The sequence below is a fragment of the Echinops telfairi genome, unplaced genomic scaffold, assembly GCF_000313985.2.
Source record: "Echinops telfairi isolate 266 unplaced genomic scaffold, ASM31398v2 ScPeMD7_2010;HRSCAF=2546, whole genome shotgun sequence".
Classification (NCBI taxonomy): domain Eukaryota; kingdom Metazoa; phylum Chordata; class Mammalia; order Afrosoricida; family Tenrecidae; genus Echinops; species Echinops telfairi.
The window spans coordinates 6,121,605-6,137,969 of NW_022105908.1; the positions used below are offsets into that span (position 1 = coordinate 6,121,605).

Consider the following 16,365-nt stretch of genomic DNA (forward strand, 5'->3'; position numbering starts at 1 on the left):
CCGTTGGTTCATTGTCCTAAGGTGGGGACCTCCCGAATGTTACTGTCCCCTGGTGTTTGTGTCCGGTGCCGTTGCATCAGTTCTGACGCGTAGCAACCCTGTCACAACAGAACAACTCACTGCCCCGCCCTGCCCCCGCCTCACCTTTGTTGTGAGGGTCCAGTCCGTGATTGCAGTCAATGTCAGTCCATCTCACCAGGGCTTCTTTTTCACCGCCCCTCTGCTCTGCCAAGCACGATGTCCTCCACATGCCCAAAGCACGCGAGAAGATGGCTCGCCAGCCTCACCGCTAAGAAGCATTTGAAGACAGATTTGTTTGTTCTTTTGGCAGTCCGGGACGCTTCTCCAGCACCATAAACCAAATGCACTGATGCTCCTTGGGGCTACCTTCTTCAGCGTCCCACTTTCCCGAGAACATGAGACCACGGAAAATACCGTGGCTTGTGTCAGGCACACCTTAGTCCTCAAAGTGACAGCCCAGCGTTTTATCACCTTAAAGAGGTTTGTGCGGCAGGTTGACCCAGTGCGGTGCTTCCCTTCATCTCTTCACTGCTGCTGCCGTGAGCGTTGCTTGTGGAGTCCCTTTATAACTCTGAAAGTCGAACCACGTTGGGCAGGGTGGGGCGAGGTAGGGGTAGGGGTGGGAGAGTGGAGTTCATTTTCATTCCCAACAGTTAGCTAAGGGCCCTAGTCTCTGGGGTTCCACAAGTCTCTTTATCTGACCAGTAAGCTGGTCTCCTTTTATGATTTTGAGGTTTGTTCCACATTTCCTTCCACTCTCTCCGTGTGCAGCATCACTTTTGGGGATGCATGAACCATTTCCTAACAGCCACCTTCATTTCTGAGACCAAGAGCAAGTTCCCAGGTTCTGGGAACCCGCCCTCTGGTTTGCTCGTTTGCTAGAAGTGCTCACTGAGCGCTGTTCCGCCCATGTAGACCACAGGGCACAGGGCGTCTCAGCTTGTGTTGCTGGTCCGCATCACGGAGATCAATTCCATCGACCATGTTGTCCAACCATCATCACTAGCCATTTCCAAATTTCTCCACCACCCTTCACAGAAGGTCCATGTCCCTAAAGCCCTGAGCTCCCTTCCTCCTCCAGCCCACCCCAGCAACCACTGGTAAGCCTCGGCCTCTCTCCATTTGCCTATTCCATATATTTCACCCAAGCGTCATCCTAACGGTATTTGTCCCAGTGTGGCTGACTGACATACCGCATGATGTTTTCAAGGTTCGTCCACATTGCCGCATGTATCCAGATTGCATTTCTCTATAGGATTGATAGTAGTCCGTTGTACACATGTAGCATATGTGGCGGATCCACTCCTCAGTGAACGGACACTTACATCGTTTCTACCTTTCGGCAAGTGTGAACAGTGTGGCAGTGAATGGTGGTATACAGTCACGATGTCTGTTTTCACTTCATCTGAGGATACACTTAGAATTGTTGGGTCATGCTCAGCCACATTTGCCGATGGCAAGCATCAGACCTGGTCACTCCTGAGGGAGAAATGGTCAGCAGTGCCCACAAACTAACCTGTCAAACAAGCTTCCCCTCAGGGACCAAGAGCAGAAAGAGCCACATGCTCAGCTCTGTTGGGTGTTGTAGTTTTGGGAGCTTCTAGAATGGCTTGGAAGGGCCACCTATGGGCAGGACTCACTGCTTTTTCTTAATGGAGGTTTATTGGGTTCCGGTATACACCAGTTAGTTACCAAGAGAGGAGAAAGAGCTAGACTCCTGTACAGAACCTCCCCCAAATTAGATTCTACTTTTTTGAATGCAGTAGAGGGAGTGCCAGCCGTGCTGAGGACATGTCCTACATTGCTTGCTTTAACATCATTAAAATAATATTTTAAATGCCTGACTCTGAGAAGCAAAGTTTAAACCCAAAACAGAACCCAAGGCAATGTTTAGTAATTGAGGCAAATGTTAAAAATCCCCCGGGGCAAGTTTAATATGCAGTGTGGAAGTAGTGATTGATATCCAGAGAAATAGTAGCAGACAGATGGGGAGATGTGAATGAAAAACAAGATTCGGGGAGTTCCCTGCACGGGTCCCTGGGGAGACTGAATGAGAGCCTCCAGTAGCGTTGGCCAGTGGGACTTTCTTCCACAATGGAAATGCTCTCTCTGTGTGTGCCGCCCAGTAGGGTAGCCACGTGTGTCCATGGAGTCTTAGAAATGTGGTCTGTCAACTAAGCAAGCACTTTTTTTTGCTTACTTGAGTAACCTTTATACTTCAGAATAATTTCAGATACACAGCATCAGGAAAAAATTGGTACTGTATACATGTCCTCCACAACAAAACAGAAAATGAATCAACCCTACTCAGCTGTTGGCTGTTGAGTGAATTCTGGCCCAGAGCCACCAACCCCACGTGTGGCAGGGGAGAGTTTTGAATGGCTTGTCCGCACCGCCCCCATCTCCCCAGAGGAGAGCCCCGGCCATTCTTCCTAGAGATCTCTAGGTAGACTAGAACCTCCAAGCTTTTCGTTTCAGCCAAACATGTTAACCATGGGTACCTCCCAAGTGTACCCTCTTTGACCCAGCTTCCCCAAATGTCAAGGTCTCATCTAGCCATAGCCCATTTGCCACTAACAAACGAGCATTGTAACATCTCAGTGAATTAACCTCAGGCCTTATTCAGAGCATCCTGGCTTTCCCCCATGCCCTTTTCCTATTCTCAGATCCCGCCCTGGATCCTATGCCTTGAGATGGTATGGAGTTCTATGGAAAGAGCCCCTGGTGTGTGCTTTCTCCTTGTTGGGTTTTTTTGTTTGTTTGTTTGTTTGTTTGTTTGTTTTTTACAGGCTTTAATTTTTAATGCAACTTAATTTTTTTAAATTACTCTATTTTTTCATGCTCCATTAACATTATTATTTTTTTAAATTTTTTTTTATTTTAACATTTTATTAGGGGCTCATACAACTGTTATCCCAATCCATACACACATCAATTGTGTAAAGTGCATTTGTACATCGTTTCTCAAAACATTTTCTCTCCACTTAAACCCCCGACATTTAGGTCCTCATTTTCCCCTCCCTCCCCACTCCCCCCTCCCTCATGAGCCCTTGATAGTTTATAAAATGGTATTTTGTCATATCTTGCCCTGTCTGACGTCTCCCTTCACCCACTTTTCGGTTGTCTGTCCCCCAGGGAGGAGGTCACATATAGTTCCTTGTAATCGGTTCCCTCTTTCCTACCCATTCTCCCTTTACCCTCCCTGTTTTGCCACTCACACCACTGGTCCTGTAGGGCTCATCCGTCCTGGATTCCCTGTATTTTCAGTTCCTATCTGTACCAGTGTACCTCCTCTGGTCTAGCCAGTCTTGCAAGATCGAATTCGAGTCAGGGTAGTGGGAGCGGGGAGGAAACATTTGTGCTTTCTCCTTGTTCTTGTCTCGACAGGATGGTTGTTTGTCTCTTTGGCTCAAGTGGTTCAGGGTGAGCCGGGAAGATTAAAGAGCTTGTGCCACTGCAGACCCTGAAAAGACCTAGAAAGGCCAGAGAGCCCAGATCAAAGGGCAGTGAGATGTGTGGTGCATGCTGCAGCGGCTGTGCACCAGGGAGGGCCACCTTTGAACCCCAAGCTTCTGGGTTAAACCTAACCTCATTGACTTCGGGGAAGGCATGACACCTGCCCACCCCCAGTGGATGGGAACTTGTGTGCTTGTATAGGAACTGTGTTCATGTTCGCAGAGTTTCCTGGGAACCTTCTGAAATCTTGTCTAACAGACATCTCTGGAAAAGAGCCAACGCTTTCTAACCACCCTCAACCACATGGAAAAACGTATTGTGGATTCAACAAGTCGACTCAACGTGGCATTTTGGCAACTGATTTCATCTTAGACAAACAGCAGAGTCCATCAGTTCCAGGTGGCCAGAGAGAAAGTTCCTGAACAGAACTTTTATGAAGCAGCTGTTAATGTACAAATGGTTCCCTAAACAGCCATGATAAATGCTGAAGACCCCCTAAGAAGACAGTGATGGGGGCACAACCTTCCAAGCCTTCCAGGATAGGGAGCTGTCCTTATATGGTGCCGACTGGGCCCTCAGAACTGCTGAGCACAGAATTGGCTCCAGTGTTTGCCTGGGATTGCTAGACTTCAAAAACCGGCATCCCTCTGACCACAGCTTTGCCTCCTGAAGTCAGCATTCCACGGTTGCTCCGCCTTGCTGCCAAAATGGGGCTATCCGTTTAGGAATACTGCACACTGTTGCCTTGTCTAAGATCCACGGCGTACGTCAGCATGTTTTAAAAGATCCTCTCTTTGCAGAAGCCCTACTGTGAATAAACCAATGTAAATCTGAATCGTGAGGGCACTTTCCCCAAAGTTTTGGACCAGAAGCCCCCACCCGAGCACTACAGAATCTGTTCTGTGCAAATCTCACGATAGATACGATGGTCCACCAGGTTTGATGCAGGATGGATGGACGGATAGGTGGACGGTCCACCAGGTTTGATGCAGGATGGGTGGACGGATAGGTGGACGGAAGGAAAAGGGAGGGTGGGCTTCAAGAAGGAGGCCCTTAGACTCTGTGGCTTTTTAACCTTGAGGAAGGAGTTTACTGTTTATTCCAGAGAGAAGGGGCCTAAAGGGAGTCAAGAATTACCTGGCGGCACAACGAGTTAAGCTCTTAGCTACTACCCAAAAGGTTGAAGGTTCAAATCAACCCAGAGCCATCTTGGAAGAGAGACATGGAGGTTGACTTAGGAAGGTCATGGCCAATGGGAGTCCTGTGGAACACAGCCCTACTCTGACACACGTGGGCTCGCCAGGGGTTAGAAAAGACTCCTGGGAAATTGGGTTTTTCCCTTGTGAAAGGTGGGGAGGCCCCCTTTTATCCACTCCCATCCCCACCTCTTCCTTTCTATCCAAATATCTGACCCCTCCTCTCATGATCTACTTCCCTTTCCTTATTAAAAAATAAAACAAAGGCTGGCCTTTTATGTTTTCTTGCTTCTTCAAAATGTTCCTCTGGCTATGAGCGCTCCCCGACCAATTGCACTACGTATTTTGACCTCGGGAGCCTGGCGGTTTCAGCCGTGCCTACTCTTGGCCTCATTTAGTTTTGGCTTGTTTCTCGGGGCTTTTGCTTGGCCTAAGACAACAGTTCTCGAGGTCAGCCATGACCCTACTGAGAACCTCCTGAACGTTGCTGGGAGTGTTGAAGTGTGGTGAAGGCAGAGTGGAGACGCTGCGTGTGGAGAAACAGTCGGGCGGAACATGATTTTGTTCTCTCTCAGTAATCGTTTTGACAGGAGCAGTCATTAGCTAACAGCTGACTGGACCAGAACTGAAGTGAGAACGAGGGATTGGATTAGAGGCCAAATACCTCTGGATTCAATTGTCCCTTTGCTCAGAGCCTGGGGCTCTGTGAGCCTGGGGGAAGCTGGGAAGGGAAGGTAGAGGGCAGAATAAGTAGGGTCACCAGGACGGTTGATGGTGGGTGATGGTGGGCGACAGGCCCATGTGTGTCAGAATAGGACTGTGCTCTATAGGGTTGTCAATGGCCGGTTTCTCCAAAGGAGAGCTCCAGGCCTTTCTGCAGAGGCCCCTCTGAGTCAGCTTTGAAAGGCCAGCCTTTTGGGTAGCAGCTAGGCTGTCTGAGCTATTTGCAGCATCCAGGAACTCTCAGGATCTGGGAGATGGGCATTGACTTATAGGGACTCGGCATCAGCAAAGACAGTGCCTGATTCCAAACGAAGGTCTGCCCCGGTAAGAACGTAATGGCTTCGTGTTCAGAGCTGTCTTTGTGCAGTTTTAGTGTCAGGGTGATGCTGACTTTGTAAAATAAACTGGGAAACTTGTCACGTGTTTCTCTGCTTTAGTACAGTTTGTGTCTGGGTAGCTCTTGCCCTCGTCTGAACACATGGACCTGTAAAGCCATCTGGGCCCAGTGCAAGTGTACAAGGAGATGTTTGCACCCTGGAGGGTGCAAATGGGGAACAAGCTTGGTGGCTAACCAAAAGATTAGAGGCTGGAGTCACTAAGAGGCATTCTCAGGGGGAAAGGCCTGCTGATGTCCTTCAAAAATAACAATAACAAAATAGCAGCCATTGAAAACGCCATGGAGCATAGTTCTACGCTTATCACACCAGGGGTCACCATGGGTCAAGGTTGGCTCAACAGCAACCGGTTCTTCATTTTACTGCTGCGTGTGCATCTAGAGGGTAGTGATTACGAGCTAGGCTGCTCTCCACAAGGTCAGCAGTTTGAAGCTATCAGCCGTTCCTCGGGAGAAAGAGAAGCAGCTTACGACTCCCGTAAAGAGTGACAGGCTCAGAAAGTCACAGGGGCCGTTCGCCCCGACAGGTGGCTATGATTCGGCATCAACTCAGTGATGGTGAGTTTGGTTTTTACGGTTTGGGGGGGTGTGTTCCCCGAAACCATTTTGATGATTTGAATCTCCTGGGTGGTGTTTGTGGGTGCTGTATTGTAGAGTTATGCACCACGGGTTCTTGCATTTAGAACCCAATTGACTTGACTTGTGTCTTGGTGGTGCTCATGCTTTCTTTCTAATTCTTAGTTCCGAGCATTTGTGTTTTCTCTTGCACGCTCATATTAGACTGGCTCATTTGTCCCTATTGTTCACACCCCTGTCTCCCCTGCCCCCGCACACACTTGTACACGAGTACGAGTGTACAGACTCACCCCAGAGCCTGCTCGTGGTGGTTCACATCCCGCTCTTTCCTCACTCATTAATGCCTGCTGTCGCGTGTAGAGCCTGCTCTCCAGGATCTGAAGTCAAACGCTTAGTCCCTTTACTTTTATTCCTTCGGGTTGTGTAATGAAATCATTACAGCTGTGGATTTTCTTCCAAGAAAAATTCAGATCTTATCCCCTCCATTTGTTTTGATGTCTTCCTTATTTTCCCTAAATGCTGTATAATGGCATTTAAATTCCTCTTTGATTTGAGATGACTTAAGAGGGCATTTTCTTGAATCGCCAACTGGTTGGCAACTGGGGAGCAGGGGGACCTTTTCATTTGTTCTTTTTTCATTAATACCCAATGTTATCACTTTCTGGTCTAAGAATGTGGTCTTGTGGCCTGTGGTCTTGTTAGTGTGGGAGTGCCCTCTGACCTCCTCTGTCTCCCCAAGAGGGAATATCAACTTCAACCCCAGGCTGATTGCTCTGAGGAGAGTCATTCATGCCCTAACCCTCCAACCACTATTCCCAATTCTGACATCAACCGTCTCCCCACCACACACACACACACACACACACACACACACACACACACCACTCTCTACTTCTCTACTGGGTCCCATAATTCATTGCAATGGCCACACAGAGCTCACAGAACATATGACTGGGGTTTATTAGGGAAATTAACAAGTTTACTGTTCAGGATCAGAATTGCATAGGATACAATTCTTTCTGTCTGCCTGTCTTCTCAGCCAAACCTGCAGGCATGCCTCTCTGTGGCTCTAGGCTCCTTGGCCTCAATCCTGCTCAGACGATGTTACATAACTCTTTTAGCACTGCCAATAAATATCCAAAGGTCACTCCACTCTACCATAAGCTTCATCCCTGAGGGCACAGCTTTAGCTCAATGGGTCACCGAACCCAACTTCCCCAATTATGCGCCTGGAGGTACGCTACTCCACCATCAGTCCTCGTATGGAAAGACACTCGGCATTCACACTCTGTGATCTGAGAAGCCCAGCACTGTCTCATGCTCACAGGGCTGCTCCTCTGCTGCGGCCACTTCTCCTGTGTCACAGCTCAGTCTTTCTCCTAGAGGGAAACATTTCCTCATAGATTTGAGATGATTTAAAAGGGCATTTTCTTGAGTCTCCAAGGGTTGGCAACCAGGGAGCATGGGGGCCATCTTTATTTGTTCTTTTATTATTAATCCCCAATTGTATTTCTATCTGGTCTAAGAATGTGGCCTGTGGTCATATTTGTGTGGTCTCAGGGTTCCAAGGACACATTTCGCTCCTGGCTCGTCTTCCTGGATGGTCATGAGATTCCCCTACTCCTGCTTCGGAGATGGCTCGTTTTATCCCCAGCAGAATGGCAAAATGGACCAATCCCTGTTAGTTTCATGCACCCTCTTTGGAAGGTCCCACCCAGTCACTTAGTGGGAGTTACAAAGACTATGGCTAAGACAACCCTATCAGTAATTCATTGTATTATCGTTAGTTGTGTATTTTGCAGTTGATTGACAGTTTGCTTGGGCTTTCAATATGGTTACTTTTTTTTTTCCCTTTCAGTGTTCCTTGGCTTCCTGTCAATAGATGCTATCTTTGTTTGCAGGGATGCTGTTGAATACATCTTATCAGTCAGAGTGTAATCGGTGTGCTAACGTTTTTTGCTGTTGCCTTTAGATTTGTCAGCCTGTGTGTTCTATCCAAGTTCAGCCCTCTGCAGCTTTCATAAGTAAGATGTCTTGAGTCTCAGGCCCTCCTTGTGGATTGTATCTATCATCAGTATGATGGCTTTCCCAGCATAGTTTGCGCCTCTAGGACTAGATTCCCTGAGATCCCCTCTGTGTCCACCCTGCTGTTGGACTCCTGGCGTTCCCTCTGAAGTTGGAGGACTCAGTCTCCTTTGCTCACTGCCACTGAGTCAATGCCAGCTCCTGGCAACCCTATAGGACAGGGTGGAACTGCCCCGTGGGTTTCTGAGACTGTAACTGTTGTATGATAATAGAAAGTCCTATCTTTCTCATTCGGTGTGAGTCGGGGTTTTAACTGCTCACTGTGGGGGTCAAGGCCCCATAATTAACCACTATGCTACCATGGCTCTTCTGGTGGAGGATGCAGTGAGACTGGGATTATCAGCATGAGACGAGCCAACTGAAAGGTGTGGGTCGTGGGCCAGGCCTAGGGCTGGCTACAGAATGGCCAATATGTTATTCTGTGGCTTCCCCCATTCACTCAAAATTCAACTCACTGCCATCAAATGGATTCCAACTCAAAGAAAACCCATAGGACAGGACACAACGGCTGCTGTGAGTTCCTGAGACTGTAACTCTGTATGGGAGTAGAAAGCCTTCTCTTTCTGCCGTAGAATGACTGGGAGTTTTGAACCACTAACTTTCCAGTTAACATCCCAGTGGTTTACCCTCTCTGCCACTGGGACTCCTTCCTCAGAAGTCCCTGAAAAACAACTCACTGCCGTGGAGACAGACTCCTCGTGACCCCAAGTCACTAGCCAGCTTCAACCCCACTTTTCTGTTGTCCCCGTATGTGTGCACCACTATTCACACCCTCACTTACTGAGTTGTTCTTCCGTCATCAACATGAGCTCACTGCCTATTCAGCTTCCTGCCTTATCTTTTGAGCTGCTACCATCAATGTGATCGCGTACGCTCAAAAGCAAACCCATCGCATCAAGTGGATTCCACCTAAGAGTGGCTCTCAAGGACAGAGTGGGGTCCCTACCTTTCCCAGGCTAAAATCTTTGTGGGAGCAGGTAGTCTCCTCTTCCTCCTTTGGAGTAGCTGGTGGATTTGAACTGCTGACTTTGTAGATAACTGGTGACTGTATCACCCACTACACCTCCAGAGCTCCTTGACCCCGTATCGATAGGTCTTGAAAGAACCTCTCAAGAATGCTCAAGGTAGACATGCTTTAGTAGTGACAGTAAGCAGTTGTTTGGTTTGCAGATACTGGGAGGTATTTCTGGTTTAAGGATTAAAGATGATCTCAGAGCAATAGTTTCAGGGTTTCATCCAGCCTCGATGGCTCCAGAGCTTCTGGAGTCCGTGTGAATCTGAACTTCTGCATTCTCTCCCTTCTGGTGTGGATTCTTCTACAGAACTGGTTGTGGGTGGTGCAGGACAAGGCAGTGCTTCGTTCTGCTAGAGGTCCCTAAGGAGGGGCCGGGACAACCGCTGTCAGTAACTGCTGAGCTCTTGTACCCATGAGAGACCAGCACTGCTCACAACTAGGCATGATGGGAGCGTCTGAGCCACACAGTGTTGCTGATAGCACTCCTTTCTCCTCCCTTGGAGCGTCAGTTTCCCAGCATGCACTAGAGCAGCAGTTCTCAACCTGTGGGTCGTGACCCCTTTGAGGGTCGAACAACCCTTTCACATATTTCCAATGGGCTTAGGAACCAAGACACCGCTCTATTCCATCTCCAGGCAGGTCCACCCACATGCAAATATGCCCACATACAAGTACCGAGTACCAGCATGAAGACAGTTATCCATGCTACACCATGCTCCAAGACAAGATTTCACTTATTTGTCATTAGAAATAAATATTTCACAATATATAATTACATAGTGTTTTTGTGATTCATCACTATGCTTTAATTATGTTCAATTTGTACCAATGAAAATAATCCTGCATATCATATTTACATGACAATTCGTTACAGAAGCAAAATTACAGTTATGAAGTAGCAAAGTAAATGATGTTATGGTTGGAGGTCACCATCACATGAGGAACTGTCTGAAAGGGTCACGGCATGAGGAAGGCTGAGCACCACTGGGTTAGAGCATGGGCACGTGTCCATCGTTGTTGTGAGTTGCCATGGAGTGGGCACTGACTCAGGGCAGCCCAGGTACAACAGAAGCAGTGTTGCCCAGCCCACGGGAGTGGCCGCTCCATTGTCTGAGTATCCTTCGACCAGACCAGTGGTAGCAGGTAAAGGGGTTGGGGGGCCAAGGGCTCATCTTCCAGAACAATCTATTGGATAACAATGTGCCGTGATTCAAGGGTTTACACCACTAATTCTCAGAAGTAGACTGCCAGACCTTCCTTCGACTAGAAACTCTGCTGAGAACCTGCACACCGTGAGTGACATGAAGGACCGGTAGCCTGGCTTCAATCTTAGCACCATGGTAACACACGTCCCCACGGTCATCAAGGCAGTTCTAACCCACAGGTCCTATAAGACAGAGGCCCTATAAGACTGCCCCCAAATTTTGTTGACACATAATTCATGTCCCATACAATTCAGTGGTCTAAATGTATTAAAAAAGAGTTGTAAGCGGTAAATTCGTACAGAAGGAGACTGCCTCTTCTTTCTTCTGTCCAGTGACAGGTGGGTTGGAACTAATGACCATGAGGTTACTGGCCTCATGCTTAACGCACCGAGCCACCAGAGCCCCTTAGGAGACATCAAAGCCTAGTGATAGCATGTTAGAGCCTTGGAGTTCTGGAGGGTTAATTTGGTGGGAAGCAAGGCAAACTTACCGCCACCCAAATCTGATCCTCCACACGTGGTCACCTGGCTGTTCACTGGCCCAGCCTCATTTCACAGCGACCAGTTCCATTCTCTTCACATGGCACCCACCTCATGCTGCTGTGAGAGTCCAGTCAAGGAGGCTTGTAGGGAGGTAGTGGGATTGGGGAGGGGGTGCCTGTCTTGTCTAGAAAAGGACAAGACCCATGATCAGTACCAGTGGCTACAGCCGATGCTGTGTTTGGGGACCTAGCAGCTGGCCTCCATTGGCCCCTCACGGCCCACTGAGCACTTTCCTTTTGCTCTGTAGCTCAAGAAGCAAGCAGCCTCCCAGGAAGACTGTCACTGGTGCTGGGGGTTAGGAAGATGCCATCCACCCATTTCCAGCTCCACAAACACTAAGATCCCACAAGACCCTTGAGGGCCAGGGAATGAATTGGGAAAAGGGACCGTCCTGGTCAGAGGGGTCTGAGAGTGTCCAGCATCTGAGCAGTGTTTCTGTCCCCACAGTGAATGGATACCACGCATCAGGGACTCCAGCGCACCCTTCAGAGACTGCCCACATGAGTCTCCGAAAATCCACAGGTGATTCCCAGGTAAGGGCCCATTCAGGTTTGATCCCACGGGGTCTCCTCAAAGGCAGGGCAGTCATGAGAATCTGGGTGACAACAACCCGTCACTGCCCCAGAGGAGGCTGGTTGGTGTGTCTGAGTTGGGCCAGTGACCCCTATGGGGGAGGGCAGGGTAAAGGTGGCTAGTTGGTTTTCTGGAAATGGAGGGTGGTTTGAGAGAGGTAGGAGATGGTGGTGGGATAGCAGTTGGGTTTAAGGCGATAGATTCAGCCCTGCAACCCAGAGTTTGGATAAATCACCCACTCACTCACTCACTCACTCACTCACTCACCCACTCACTCACTCACTCACTGCCATCGAGTCCATGCCAACTCATGGTGCCTTTTGGACAGGGTAGAACTGCCCCTGGGGGTTTCCAAGACCGTTAACTCTTCACAGGAGTAGAAAGTTGGGCTGTGAACCCAAAGGTCAGACATGTCACCCACTATGCCCCCAAGGCTCCCTCCAGATAAATATGACTCTAGATTTCTTAACACTTGAGGAGGGACATTTTCCTTTCTTCGTGCCCTCTCCTGGCTCTGGACTTTTTACCCAGAGTGGAATTTAGCAAAATGATCATGCTTGATAAAGCTAGCTTGGAGGTAGAAGCGTCAGATGGAAAGAGACAGAATTGGTTTGAAGATGTCCCCAGCCGCTTTCTCGTCCATCATTTCAGGCACCACTGCGGGGATGGCATGAGGTGGGTGGGTGGCACCATGGCCAGGTGACGGATGAGGTCGCCAAAGGTCAGATAGGATCCCGATGCCACAATGCTCCAGTTACGCTAAGCTGCATCTAAGAAACTCAGGGCCGAGGAGCCCTGGTGCCATTGTGGGTATGTGTTGGGCTGCATTCTGTCAGAAACACAGGGACTAGTCTTCTTTCATGTCACCATAAATGATCCAAAAGCTAATTCCTGGTGCCGCTTCCAAACTCTACCCACCCTTTCCAGGAATTCCATGTGCCAGCACGCCACCCCCGCCCCCCAATTCCATGTGCCAGCACGCCACCCCCGCCCCCCTGCGCCGCTGCTGCTGTCAGTGACGTGGGTGGTAACAATAGCTGCTTATCGCGCGGGGACTGTGCACCATCACTGGGTGGAGGGCCTGGGGTCCCTGCAGTGGGCTGAACAGCAGCGCTCTGCTCGGATGTCGAAGAGAATGCCGTCGTTAGGAACTCATACTTGGGCCATTCTCTTAGGAAGCAGCACCTTGGAAGGAACCGGGCCATCGCTGTAGGCCTGGGCCTCTTACGCTTCAGTGGGCTTGCAAGTCTCAGCGCACTGGTGAAAACGCGGATTCTGATTCCAGAGGTGGCTGGGGCGCCGAGCTTCCGTGTTTCTAACAAGCTCCCAGGGGATGCAGATGCCACTGGCCTGGGGACCGGGTGGTGAGTGGTTGGGGACAGTACTCAACTGCCATGGAGTCGATGCTGATCCACAGGGACCCTATAAGGCAGAGTAGAACTTCCCTTGTGGGTTTCTAAGGCTCTAAGTATTGAGCGGAGCAGAAAACCTCATCTTGCCTCCCTCAGGAGAGTCTAGTGAATTCGAACTGCCGACCTTGCCGTTAGCAGCCCAGCGCGCCATGAATGGGTACCTAGCCTGTGTGTGCGTGCTCTTTCCCCCTCCTGCTTATGGCACACACCCTGATTCCACCTTAGCATTATTTGTCTCCTGCCAAGCCCGAACAGTCTTCTCCACACTCCCTTTGCCAGTCTGAAGTGAAAATCGCTCACCATCTGAGTCCAGAGGTTTGCTAAAGGCATCAGCTTGAGACCGGCTGTCTCAGCAACAACAAGAGGCTGTTGCTGTCCTGAGCACACCGCATGTCAGAGAGGACACAGCCTTGCTTGCTGAAGATGAGGAGGGCTTGAAGCATTTGTTTAATGAAGACCAAAGACTACAGCCTTCTATGTGGATCACACCTCAGTGTAAAGAAAACAAAAGTCCCCAGAACTGGACCAATAAACAACAGAGTAAACAACAGCATGGTAAACAGAGACGGCTGGATTTGTCAAGGATTTCTTTTTACACAGCTCCACCATCAGTGCTCGTGGGAGTAGCTGTCAAGAAATCAGAGAACGTATCTCATTGGTCAAATCTGCTAAGACCTCTTAAAAGTACTCAAGCGCAAAGATGTCCATTTGAGGACCGCCGTGCCCCTGAGCCAAGCCATAGCCTTTTCTGTCACGTCATATGCGTGTGAAAGCTGGGCTGCATAAGGAAGACTGGAAGAGTTGGTGCCTTTGAATTCTGGGGCTGGCAAAGCATATCGAAGGCACCGTGGACTGCCAGGAGAGCAAACAAAGCTGTCTTGGGAGAAGTACAACCAGACTTCATCTCGCATCCTTTGGACGTGTTCCCGGGAGTGACCAGTCCCTGGAGAAGGTCATCAGCATGTTGGGAAAAGGGGGTCATGAAAAAGAGGGAGACCATTGACAAGATGGGTTGACACAGCGGCTGCCACAATGGGCTCGGGTAACAGCTGTGAGGATGGCGCAGGGCCTGGTGGTGTCTCGTGCTGTCGGACAGACACAGGGTCACTGTCAGTTGGAACGAACTGTGTGGCACCTGACAACCGTGGGTCTCGTCACGGGGAACATTAGAAACAATCACCCTTTCTCAACTAATTAATTCTGCCCGAAGAGAAACAAGCCTGTTTGTCCCTTCCGGAAATACTTGAAATTGTTACCATTTTTTCAAAAAGCTCTCCTAGGATAACCTTCTCAGAAGTTGACGGGACCGTGTGTGCCCTAAGCCTTTGACCTGGGAAATCTCTTCTGTGGAGTGTATTTAGGGATCCTAATTTATCTGTGAGGCTGTTCACGAAAGCCTCGTACCAGCCTTGAAAGTCTGGCCACAGCTAAATTGTCTATTGGCAACCAGAAACCCCATTCACTGCCATCGGGCTGATTCCAACTCACAGCGGTTCGAACCCACCCAGCGGCTCTGCGGAAGAAAGGCTTGGCCATCCGCTCCCCATACAGAGGGCATTCTGGAACCTGGATGGAGCAGCAATCCTCTGTCTCTTGGGAACTGGCTAAGGCACACTCACATCGGCGGCACCGCACACTCACATCGGCGGCACCTAGCAACAGCATCTGCAGCCCAGACTGGTTCTCAGTCAGGTGTGCAGGGGCAGTGAGTTGTGGATTGGGACTTTTCCAGCCAAAGTCTCCAATTTCCACCAGACGCCCTTTCCCTGCCTGGGTCTGGTAAGAAGGTGGGGAAGATACTGACAGGATTCACCCATGAGTAATTGCGAGCAGATTCCCTGCAGTGCCGTCCTGCTGTGTATAAAAAATGAGCCCTCTGAAGAGCAGGAGGAGGGATCTCATTACCAGAAAGAGCCGGGAGTGGAGCCTGTCCTCTGGATCGGAAATCCCTGTGCAATGAACCTCCTGGATCCAGAAGACAAGCTATAGGATCAGAGGAGCAGCAGAGTGACGGACTCCCACCCACAGAGCAAGTCGGGGTGATGCTTTATGCAGGAGGCTGACTTGCAGAATGGGGTGCCTCTGGATACTTGAGCTGACTGAAGATGGGGTGCCTCTAGGCATTTAATTTAGGGAGTTGACTTGCTGACTCATGGAGCTTAAGCAGAATGCCTTTAGGTCGAGGCTGATAGCAGAGAGATATGCCCTTTGGGCATTTATTAGCAGACCTGAAAGACCTTTGTCACTTGTCCTGATAAACAACTCAACCCTGAGCATTTCTCGCCAGCGTTACAACTGGTTGACTTCCTTTTGATAAACCCTTTTGTTATGATTTTTGTATGATTTTTGTCAGTGAGCTCTATGTAGCCATTGCAGTGGCTATCAGAACAACGCAGAGAGGTAAGAGGGAGAACATTAATTAAGACAGCCCAGGATGGTTTTGCAGCCCCTGCCCCAGGGATCATCGGCAACGTGGGAAGACATGTTTGCTGTCACAGCGGGAGCAGGGTGAGGAGAAGGAGGAGGGAGTGCTATGGGCACTTAGTGAAAGAGGATGGGGTGCAGCTAGACATCCATCGTCAAGGGTCCAGGCCAGCTCCCACACCAAAGAATTATCTGACGCCAAATGCCCTTAGTGCCAAGGCCGAGAACCCATGCTTGACAGTCCTGAGTGACTTTTACTTCCTTCTCACTCTTCAGTTGCCTAAGGGCGTGAGGACTGCCCTTTTTCAGAGAATGACCTTGAGATTTGAGGTACTGTTCTTGGAACAACAATGAAGGGGGCAGTCTGTGGAGAGGGCAAGCAGGCACGTGCTCAACAGATGCCGGAACTGTGAGGTCACTCGTCCTTCTGTTGGGTTGTGAAGGGGCTAGCACATGGAGGAAGACAAGCTACCACTTTCATCCTCCGTAGCAAGCCTGTGGATCTGGCTCTCCAAAGACCCCCTCACAGAAGGGTCGCGGGGAGGAGACAAGCCAGTCAGGGCACAGTATGGCACTGATGAAACATACAACATTACTTAGTTCTTTAATGTTTCCTCTCTCCCCCCGCACTATCATGATCCCAATTCTACCTTGCATGGACATGCTAGACCAGAGCATGTACACTGGTACAGATAGGAGCAGGAAACACAGGGGATCCAGGACGGATGATCCCTTCAGGACCA

At 49.6% G+C, this 16,365-nt stretch overlaps 1 protein-coding gene across 1 annotated transcript in view; it reads left to right on the forward strand.

The window, feature by feature from the left end:
* Positions 1-16,365, forward strand: part of GAS7 (growth arrest specific 7) — a 298,944-nt gene that overhangs the window by 223,498 nt on the left and 59,081 nt on the right. Inside the window, exons 4-5 of the mRNA XM_004709184.4 lie at positions 11,461-11,498; positions 11,644-11,746. Of these exons, the coding sequence (XP_004709241.2) occupies positions 11,461-11,498; positions 11,644-11,746 (141 nt within the window). The remainder of the gene's footprint in view (positions 1-11,460; positions 11,499-11,643; positions 11,747-16,365) is intronic.